At 38.0% G+C, this 12,013-nt stretch overlaps 1 protein-coding gene across 1 annotated transcript in view; it reads right to left on the reverse strand.

The window, feature by feature from the left end:
• Positions 1–12,013, reverse strand: part of CFAP47 (cilia and flagella associated protein 47) — a 514,691-nt gene that overhangs the window by 279,194 nt on the left and 223,484 nt on the right. Inside the window, exons 34-35 of the mRNA XM_073901936.1 lie at positions 5,863–5,960; positions 5,461–5,577 (exon numbers count right to left, since the gene is read on the reverse strand). Coding sequence (XP_073758037.1) covers positions 5,461–5,577; positions 5,863–5,960 — 215 coding nt within the window. The remainder of the gene's footprint in view (positions 1–5,460; positions 5,578–5,862; positions 5,961–12,013) is intronic.

Raw genomic sequence — 12,013 nt, forward strand, 5'->3', positions numbered from 1 at the left:
AGTTAAATTAATATTTTTGAACTTTGCCATTTAATGTGGTTGGTAAATCCAGGTTGATGAAAAAAGTTAAGGAATTGGAACTGGTTAGTAAAAGCTTGGTAATTATCAGCTAGCTGTCAACTTCTCCATTCACCAGATCTTAGACACCTTCTCTACATTTTTATGTATTAGATACTCACATTTAAAAATATTTTTTGGCTGCAGAATAAAATAAAAATTTTGAGTCAATGATGTATGATGATTTATGTTTTCTAAACAAAAATATTTTAAGTTTCCTTTAAACCCCGACCAAATTCTCAGGGGCCACCTTGAACACCAAAAGTCCCATGTAACTCTTCTTGGTTCCCTTACCAGAATGATTTCTGTTCCTTTTGGTTCCCATAGAACACTGCTTCTATGTATACTATGGCATTCACTATCAGCTTTGCATCAGATCTTTTTCTTATACTTGTCATTATTAATAACATCTTTGAAGGCATGATTGTGGTTTAATCATATCTGTACCCCTTACAGGGTCTATCCAGTGTCTTTTATGGAGGATATTCAATTTGTTGAGTTGACGACAACTGTAGTATTTTTATTCTTCCAAACCAAAGTCTTTCATTGAAGTTTATCTTTAAAACTCTCTTATAAAAGAAATTTCTGGCCAAAATCCTAGAATACAGTTTCTCTTTACAACTATACCAATATAAAAGAAGGTAAATGTCAGACCTGAAACAAAGTGACGTTAACATGCAACCAAGCCATTATGAATATTTTTCTAGCAGGTGTGAGGAACAACTTTATACCCAGCCAGATATGGGCAATGGCATCATCAGTATCTCTCGTGTCATGGAAAAGAAAACTCAGAGTAAGTTGAAATGGTCTTTCTCCTGTGTCCTTCTTTTGTGACTGTTCACAAGGTCTAGTAGGCCTCAAATGTCTCCTGTATCAACTTATTAAGTTTCCATTCAAATGACATGAGTAGAGAAAATACTTTCCTCCTTGATCAACTGAAATTATATTTTGATTGGTCTGTGTTCCCTGTGTCCAGTCCCTCTCCTGTGAGTGCATTCCCATCATAGTTGTAAGAACAAATACCTTTTGTGTAGTTGCTAAAAAAAAAGAAAAAAAAAAAAAGAACAAATACCTTCAGTCCTCTAATACCCAGATGGTAAGCTTCTTACTTTTTATACTGATATCCAGTATCCCAATATATACCTCTATCAATTTTTCTAATCCCAAAATTCAACTAAGGTAACCTATTCACGGAATTTCCTTACTGTATGTCATGTATTCCATTTGACATTCTGTTTATGCCATTTCCTCTGAGTGAACACTTTCCTCTCTTACCACTACCAATCCAAATCCAATCCACCTTCAAGACTCCAGATAAGTCCTGCCTTCTCTGCAAAGTCTTTGGTGGATCAATCTAGATCATATTGATCTCTTCCCTTATCTGAATTCTGTACTTTGTTTTTTACATACACTGACAATGACATGAGTAAAATGTTATTTATCATTGAACATGAATATATCTTGATAATTCAATGATTTTGTATATTCTTCAAAGTAAGAAATCATTTTTTTTAAAGATTACTTATTTGAGAGAGAGAGAGAGAGAGACTGACCATGAGTGGGGTGGGAGGCAGGGAGGGACAAAGGAAGAGGGAGAGAGAAACTTAAGCAGACTCCATGCTGAGTGCAAAGCTCAATGCAGGGCTCGATCTCACCACAGGGATCACAACCTGAGCCGAAACCAAGTAGGACTCTCAACCAACTGCACCACCCAGGAACCCCAAGAAATCATTTATTATACTACTTCATTACTCTAATGTAGTAGGGCTCAAAAAATAGTAAGCATATAATGCGTTTGATTATTGCGATATAATAGTATAGATATATACTATATAATAGGATTTGGTTATTACTGAGGACTTGATGTGAAAGGACAGATGGAATTATAACATGGGGATCCAAATGTAATAATGTATATTGCCATTCTGATCTCTACATGAATATGTATTTTAAAACAAAAGTGAAAAAGTCTTTTTAGTTACTAAATTAAAAAATGATAATACATCTATATTCAAATAAATCTCCTTTAATTCATTCTTAGAGCTTGGGTAGTGCTACTAAATCACTCAAGCTTCATTCTTAGGGTTTAAGAAAAATGGACAAATCACTAGAACTATTTTCTTATGCACAGTTGGATATACAAAATTATACATATGTAGAAATATACAGTAGATTTCTATGAAGTCAAATTTCAAATGCCACATTTTAGCAATACCCTACAAAAAGATGGTTTCAATTTAGATTTAAAATATATGAACAAAAGATTATTAAAAGGAGTCAACTAACATTTTTACAAAGAAAACATACAATTGGCCAACAGGTACATGAAAAGGTGTTCAACAGCACTAACCATGAGGGAAATGTAAATCAAAACCACAATGTGATATTACGTCACACCTATTATATAAAAGAGGAGAGATAAAGTGTTGGCAAGGATGTAGAGAATGGGGAATTTTTGTATGTGTTTTGTTGGTGGAAATCTGCCTTGTTACAGCCATAATGGAAAACAGTATGGGGGTCCTCTAAAAGTTTAGAACTACCATATGGTCCAGCGTCCCTACTTCTGGGTATATATCCAAAGGAAATGAAACCAGCATCTCAGAGATATTTGCACTTCCATGTTCAACTGCAGCATTATTCACAATAGTGAACATATGGAAAAACCTGTCTGTCGATGTAGGAATGCATAAAAAAAATGTGGCATACGGTGAATATCATTCTCAATGTGGAGAAACTAAGAGATCGTCCCTTTAGGTCAGGAACACAACAGGGATGCCCACTCTCACCATTAGGTTCAACATAGTACTAGAAGTCCTAGCCTCAGCAATCAGACAACAAAAAGAAATAAAAGGCATTCAAACTGGCAAAGAAGTCAAACTCCCTCTCTTCACAGATGAATGATACTTTACGTAGAAAACCCAAAAGACTCCACCCTAAAATTGCTAGAACTCATACAGCAATTCAGCAACATGGCAAGATAAAAAATCAATGCACAGAAATCAGTTGCATTTTATACACTAACAACGTGACTGAAAAAAAGAGGAAATTAAGGAATCAATCCCATTTACAATTGCACCAAAAACCCTAAGATATCTAGGAAGAAGCCTAACTAAAAAGGTAAAGGATCTGTACTCTAGAAACTATAGACCACTTATGAAAGAAATTGAGGAAGACACAAAGAAATGGAAAAATATTCCATGCTCATGGATTGGAAGAATAAACACTGTTAAAATGTCTATGCTGCCCAAAACAATCTACACATTCAGTGCAATCCCTAACAAAATACCATCGACATTTTTCACAGAGCTGGAACAAACAATACCAAAATTTGTATGGAACCAGAAAAGACCCCGAATCACCAGGAGAATATTGAAAAAGAAAACCCAAACTGGGGGCATCATAATGCCTGACTTCAAGCTGTATTACAAAGCTGTGATCATCAAGACAGCATGGTACTGGTACAAAAACAGACACATAGATCAATGGAACAGAACAGAGACCCCAGAAATGGACCCTCAACTCTATGGTCAACTAATCTTCGATAAAGCAGGAAAGAATATCCATTGGAAAAAAGAGAGTCATTTCAACAAAGTGTGCTAGGAAAATTGGACAGCCACACGCAAAAGAATGAAACTGGAGCATTCCCTTACATCATACACAAAGATAAACTCAAAATGGATGAAAGACCTCAATGTGAGACAGGAATCCATCAAAACCCTAGAGAAGAACACAGTCAGTAACCTCTTTGACCTCGGCCACAGCAAGTTTTGGCAAGACATGTCTCCAAAGGCAAGGGAAAGAAAAGCAAAAATGAATTATTGGGACTTCATCAAGATAAAAAGCTTCTGCATGACAAAGGAAACAGTCAACAAAACTAAAAGGCAACCCACAGAATGGGAGAAGATATTTGCAAATGACACTACAGATAACGGGCTGGTATCCAAGATCTATAAAGAACTTCTCAAACTCAACACCCAAAAAACAAATAATCCAGTCAAGAAATGGGCAGAAGACATGAACAGACACTTCTCCAAAGAAGACATACAAATGGCCAACAGACACATGAAAAAATGCTCCACATCACTTGCCATCAGGGAAATACAAATCAAAACCACAATGAGATACCACCTCACACCAGTTAGAATGGCTCATATTAACAACACAGGGAACAACAAATGTTGGCGAGGATGTGGAGAAAGGGGAACCCTCTTACGCTCTTGGTGGGAATGCAAGCTGGTACAGCCACTCTGGAAAACAGTATGGGGGTTCCTCAAGACATTAAAAATAGAGCTACCCTATGACCCAGCAATTGCACTACTGGGTATTAACCCTAAAGATACAGATGTAGTGAAAAGAAGGGGCACCTGCACCCCTTGTGTTCATAGCAGCAATGTCCACAATATCCAAACTGCTGACGGAGCTAAGATGTCCTTCAACAGACAAACAGATAAAGAAGATGTGGCTTATATATACAATGGAATATTACTCAGCCATCAGGAAGGATGAATACCTATCATTTGCATCGACATGGTTGGAACTGGAGGGTATTATGCTAGGTGGAATAACTCAATCAGAGAAAGACAATTATCATAAGGTTTCACTCATATTTGGAATATAAGGAATAGTGCAGAGGACCATAGGGGAAGGGAGGGAAAACTGAACGGTAAGAAATCAGAGAGGGATACAGACCATGAGAGACTCTTGACTCTGGGAAACAAACTGAGGGTTGCAGAAGGGAGGTGGGTGGAGGGATGGGGTAACTGGGGAATGGGTATTAAGGAGGGCACATAATCTGATGAGCAGTGGATGTTATACGCAACTAAGGAATCACTGAACACTACATCAAAAACGAATGATGTAGTATATGTTGGCTGACTGAATTTAAATAAAATAAAATTAAAAAAAAGAAAACATGATATATACTCACAATGGAATATTTAGTCATAAAAAAGAAAGAAACCCTGTTACTTTTGATAACATGGAAGAATCCAGAGGACATTATGCTAAGTAATATAAACCAGACACAGTAAGGCAAGTATTTTATAATTTCAATTGTATGTGGAAACTAAAAAAGTCAAACCCATGCAGTCTGAGAGTAGAATGATAGCTGCCCATGGAGAGGGATGGGGGAAATGAGGAGATGTTGGATCTTAAGTGTTCTCACCACACACACACACACACACAAAATGGTAACTATGTGAGGTGATGGATGTGTTAATTACCTTGGCTCTGGTGATAATTTCACATTATATATGTACAGTCACACATTGTATACCTACAAAAATTACATTTTACATACTAAATATATACAATTATTATTTAACAATCATACCTCGTGAAGCTCGAAAAAATACGAAAAGAAGAAATTGATATTTATGAAATATGTGATATATAGCCACACACCTGTATGTCCATGTCAAAGCCAATTTCACGAAGTACATTCACAATAATCAGGCAATTGTGCAGATACTGTTCCGAATTTTTTGGTTGTGTGTACATTTTTTCGAAATGAGATTCAATCTGGAAAAGACAACAATCAAATTTTTAGTAATGGAATAAAAATTACTGCTTTTTAACTCTTCTCTTTAGTTCGGCAAAGAATCATTTAAGTATTAACATCTGTCAGTAGTAGCTTATTACAATCAAAATACCGAAATAAACAGAAAGGGAATGCTGGTCATTCAGATTCAGGTGTGATTTAAATTAAAACATTGAAAAATATCAGTTTATAAAAAATACTGTGAATTTTAATTACTAAGTTCTTTCAAATAATACAAGACTACGTTTCATAAAAAAGACTCTTACCAAAAACGGACAATAGGCTCCCAACTGTGTTGCAAAAACAAGGCCATCTAAAAGATCTTTGTCAAAATTTAATATCCATCTCTCAGAGGGAATAACTCCTGTTCCAAAAAAGAGAGTAAATATAACATGTTTTACTTTTCTAAAAAAGATACCTTATGGTATCTGTCTGAATATATTCTCATATTGTCACTATATAATACAGAACATATTTAAAATTGGCAAACATCATAGAAAAAAATGCTTTCAAAGTCATTCTCATTGTGGAACATTTAGTGCCCAGTTCAAACAAAAAGGAAAACAGAACATGTGCCTGGCTTTATTTCCCTGGTTTTCAAGGAATCACTGATCCTTGATACGTTTTCTTCCAAAGTGACATACAAAAGAACTAAGAAATGATCTGGAATTTTCTATTCCGTCAAAAGGAAAATGAATTGATGGGGGGGCAAAGCAAGATGGCAGAGGAGTAGGAGACTTGGATTTCGTCTGGTCTCAGGAATTCAGCTGGATAGGGATCAAACCATTCTGAACACCTACGAACTCAACAGGAGATCGAAGAAAAGAATACCAATAACTCTGAACAGAAAAGCGATCACTTTCTGGAAGGTAGGATGTGCGGAGAAGTGAATCCGAGGCAATATTCCAGAGGATAGATGGCAGAGGAGGGGGCCTCTATCTGCCTCTTCCCGCAAGTGATAGAGCCGCGGAGCACAAAATTGGAACTTTTAAAGAAGTCGGCTCCGGTGAGGGACGTCACTCCAGTGGCTAAGCGGGGGGTGGAACCCTCGCGGGACAGTGTGGTCTCAGGACCCTCGGGGTCACAGAAAGACCGGGGGTGCCTGAGTGCGGCAGAGCTCCCAGGTATCGGAGCGGGAAAGCCGGCTGCAGGGACAGAGCCAAGGCGCGGGCTCTCAGCTTGGGGTTGCCATAAACTGTGATCCGCAGCCCAGTCGGGCTACTGCTCCTCCAGCAGGGACCCAACAAGCGGCAGATCCGGGGAGACTCCCCTTCCTTCCCGGGGAGGAGTGGCGCGGGAGCGCACCGCAGGGATCTGCTGGGTTTAGAGACTCCACACGGGGTCAGGTGCCAAAGAGAGAAAAGCTCGGTCACAGACCGGATGAGCATGGAGTGCGGCTGAAGACCGGGGAGACGGGAGTGACTGACTGTTTTTCTCTGGGGGTGCACTGAGAAGCGGGCCCCGCCAAGTTCTCGGCTCCTCCCGGGCAGAGAATGGAAGGCCGCCATTTTCACTCTAGTCCTCCAAAGCTGTACAGAAAGCTTGCAGGGAACAAAAGCTCCCGACGACAAACCCGACCAGAATACTTAGCCCGAACCGGCAAGGACGGGGCAATTCCACCTCCGGCAAAGACATTTGGGAACCACGGCAACAGGCCCCTCCCACAGAAGATCAGCAAGAACAGCCAGCCAAGACCAAGTTTACCAATCAATGAGAACAGCAGAACCCTAGAGGTAGGGGAATACTGCACATTGAATCCATTGGTTTTTTAGCAGGATTCTTTAGTCTTTCAAAGTTAATTTTTTTATCTGTCTTTTTTTTTTAAATTTTTCTTTTTTCCCTTTTTCAGCCAACATCATATCAATCCCTTTTTTAAAAAAATTTTTATTTTTCATTTTAAGAGTCATATTCTATCACTTCATAGTAGTTACCCTTATTTTTGGCATATATATATAAGTTGTTCTCTCTTTAAAATTTTCAGATACAGTTTCTTCAAACAGATCAAAATATACCCTGAATCTCTACTGTATGGCTTTGTTCTAGTCTCCTACCTGATCACATTCTCTCCCTTTTTTGCCTTCTTTTTTTAAATCCTCTTTCTTTTTTCAAACAACTTCTTATCAAGTCCTTTTATAAAATTTTTATAAATTTCATCTTTACAGTCATATTCCATACTTTCATCATATCAAACCCTATTTTTGTACATATATAAGTTTTTCTTTCTTTAAAATTTTGGGAGGCACTTCCTTTTAACAGAGCTAAATAAACCCAAAATCTAGTGTGTGGCACTGATCTATGCACCAGCCTGATCATATTTGATCATATTGTTTTTCTTTTGTTCTGTTTCTGTTTGTTTTTATCTTTTTCTTTCTCTTTTATCTTTCTTTCCCTGTCTTTTCCCCAGGTTTCAGGTCTTTTCTGATTTGTTTAGAGTATATTTTCTGGGGAGGTTGTTACCCTGTTAGCATTTTCTTTTCTCATTCATCTATTCTCCTCTGGACAAAATGACAAGATGGAAAAAAATCACCTCAACAAAAAGAACAAGAGGCAGTACTGTCTGCCAGGGACCTACTCAATAGGGACATTAGTACGAGGTCGGAACTAGAGTTCAGAATCATGATTTTAAAGATACTAGCTGGGCTTGAAAAAAGCATGGCAGTTATTAGAGAAACCCTCTCTGGAGAAATAAAAGAACTAAAATCTAAACAAGTCGAAAACAAAAAGGCTACTAATGAGGTGCAATAAAAAATGGGGGCACTAACTGCTAGAAAAAATGAGGCAGAAGAGAGAATCAGTGTTACAGAAGACCAAATGATGGAAAATAAAGAAGCTGAGAAAAAGAGAGAGAAACAACTACTGGATCACGAGGGCAGAATTCGAGAGATAAGTGATACCATAAGACAAAACAACATTAGGATAATTGGGATTCCAGAAGAAGAAGAAAGATGGAGAGGGGCAGAAGGTATATTGGAGCAAATTATAGCAGAGAACGTCCCCAATTTGGGGAAGGAAACAGGCATCAAAATCGAGCAGGCACAGAGAACCTCTCTCAAAATCAATAAAAATAGGTCAATACCCTGAAATCTAAAACTAAAACTTATGAATCTCAGAGACAGAGAAAAATCCTTAAAGCAGCTCGGGAGAAGAGATATGTAACCAACAATGGTAGAAATATTAGATTGGCAACAGACGTATCCACAGAGACCAGGCAGGCCAGGAAGGACTGGCATGATATCTTCAGAGCACTAAACGAGACAAATATGCAGCCAAGAATACTATATCCAGCTAGGCTGTCATTGACAATACAAGGAGAGATAAAAAGCTTCCAGGACAAACAAAAACTAAAGGAATTTGCAAACACGAAACCAGCCCTACAAGAAATATTGCAAGGGGTCCTCTAAGCAAAGAGAGAGCCTAAAAGCAGCATAGACCAGAAAGGAACACAGACAATATACAGTAACAATCACCTTATAGGCAATACAGTGGCACTAAATTCATATCTTTCAATAGTTACCCTAAATGTAAATGGGCTAAATGCCCCAATCAAAAGACACAGGCTATCAGATTGAATTAAAAAACAAGACCCATCAATATGCTGTCTGCATTTTAGACCCAAAGACACCCCCGGATTGAAAGCGAAGGGGCGGAAAACCATTTACCATGCTAATGGACACCAAAAGAAAGCTGGGGTGGCAATTCTTATATCAGACAAATTAGATATTAAACCAAAGACTGTAATAAGATATGAGGAAGAATAGTATATCCTGCTTAAAGGGTCTATCCAACAAGAAGATCTAACAATTGTAAATATGTATGCCCCTAACATGGGAGCAGCCAATTGTATAAAGCAATTAATAACAAAAGCAAAGAAACACATTGACAACAATACAATAATAGTGGGGGACTATAACACCCCCCTGACTGAAATGGACAGATCATCTAAGCAAAAGATCAACAAGGAAATAAAGGCTTTAAATGACACACTGGACCAAATGGACTTCACAGACATATTCAGAACATTCCATCCCAAAGCAACGGACTACACATTCTTCTCCAGTGCCCATGGAACAGTCTCCAAAATAGATCACATCCTAGGTCACAAATCAGGTCTCAACCAGTACCAAATGTTTGGGATTATTCCCTGCATATTTTCAGACCACAATGCTTTGAAACTAGAACTCAATCACAAGAGGAAAGTCGGAAAGAACTCAAATACATGGAGGCTAAAGAGCATCCTACTAAAGAATGAATGGGTCAACCAGGAAATTAAAGAAGAATTAAAAAAATACATGGAAACCAATGAAAATGAAAACACAACTGTTCAAAATCTTTGAGATGCAGCAAAGGCAGTCCTAAGAGGAAAGTATATAGCAATACAAGCCTTTCTCAAGAAACAAGAAAGGTCTCAAATACACAACCTAACCCTACACCTAAAGGAGCTGGAGAAAAAAGAGCAACTAAAGCCTAAACCCAGCAGGAGAAGAGAAATAATAAAGATCAGAGCAGAAATCAATGAAATTGAAACCAAAAGAACAGTAGAACAGATCAATGAAACTAGGAGCTGGTTCTTTGAAAGAATTAACAAGATTGATAAACCCCTGGCCAGACTTATCAAAAAGAAAAGAGAAAGGACCCAAATCAACAAAATCGTGAATGAAAGAGGAGAGATCACAAGCAACACCAAAGAAATACAAACAATTATAAGAACATATTATGAGCAACTGTATGCCAGCAAATTAGATAACCTGGAAGAAATGGATGCATTCCTGGAGATGTATCAACTACCAAAACTGAACCAGGAAGAAATAGAAAACCTGAAGAAATCCATAACCACTAAGGAAATTGACGCAGTCTTCAAAAATCTCCCAACAAACAAAAGCCCAGGGCTAGATGGCTTCCCAGGGGAATTCTACCAAACATTTAAAGAAGAATTAATACCTATTCTTCTGAAACCGTTCCAAATTAGAAAAGAAAGGAAAACTTCCAAACTCGTTTTATGAGGTCACTATGACCTTGATCCCCAAACCAGACAAAGACCCCATCAAAAAGGAGATTTACAGACCAATATCCTTAATGAACATGGATGCAAAAAAATTCTTACCAAAATACTAGCCAATAGGATCCAACAGTACATTAAAAGGATTCTTCACCACGACCAAGTGGGATTTATCCCTGGGCTGCAAGGTTGGTTCAACATCCGCAAATCAATCAATGTAATACAATACATTAACAAAAGAAAGAACAAGAATCATATGATCCTCTCAATAGATGCAGAAAAACCATTTGAAAAAGTACAGCATCTTTTCTTGATTAAACCTCCTCAGAGTATAGGGATAGAGGGTATGTACCTCAAAATCATAAAGGCCATCAATGAAAAACCTACAGTAAATATCATTCTCAATGGGGAAAAACTGAGAGCTTTCCCCCTAAGGTCAGGCAAGTGGCAGGGATGTCCACTATCACCACTGCTATTTAACATAGTATGAGAGGTCCTAGCCACAGCAATCAGACAACAAAAAGAAATCAAAGGCATCCAAATCGGCAAAGAAGACATCAAACTCTCACTGTTTACAGATGATATGATATGTTATATGGAAAACCCAAAAGACTCCACCCCAAAACTGCTAGAACTCATACAGGAATTCAGTATAGTGGCAGGATATAAAATCAATGCACACAAATCAGTTGCATTCCCATACACCAACAAGACAGAAGAAAGAGAAATTAAGGAGTCGATCCCATTTACAATTGCATCCAAAACCATAAGATACTAGGAATAAGTCTAACCAAAGAGGCAAAGGATCTGTAATCAGAAAACTATAAAATACTCATGAAAGAAATTGAGGAAGACACAAAGAAATGGAAAAACGTTCCATGCTTATGGACTGGAAGAACAAATATTGTGAAGATGTCAATGCTACCTAGAGCAATCTACACATTCAATGCAATCCCCATCAAAATACCATCAACTATTTTTAAAGAAATAGAACAAATAATCCTAAAATTTCTATGGAACCAGAAAAGACGCCGAATAGCCAGAGGATTGTTGAAAAAGAAAAGCAAAGCTGGCGGCATCACAATTCCGGACTTCCAGCTCTATTACAAAGCTGTCGTCATCGAGACAGTATGGTACTGGCACAAAAACAGACACATAGATCAATGGAACAGAATCGAGAGCCCAGAAATGGACCCTCAACTCTATGGTCAACTCATCTTCGACAAAGCAGGAAGGAATGTCCAAAGGAAAAAAGACAGTCTCTTCAACAAATGGTGTTGGGAAAATTGGACAGCCACATTAGAGGAATGAAACGGACCATTTCCTTATACCACACACAAAAATAGACTCCAAATGGTTGAAAGACCTAAACGTGAGAGAGGAGTTCATCAAAATCCTAAAGGAGAACACAGGTAGCAACC

This window comes from Callorhinus ursinus, unplaced genomic scaffold, assembly GCF_003265705.2.
Source record: "Callorhinus ursinus isolate GAN/ISIS: 27379988/994484 unplaced genomic scaffold, GSC_fseal_2.0 scaffold16, whole genome shotgun sequence".
NCBI lineage: Eukaryota > Metazoa > Chordata > Mammalia > Carnivora > Otariidae > Callorhinus > Callorhinus ursinus.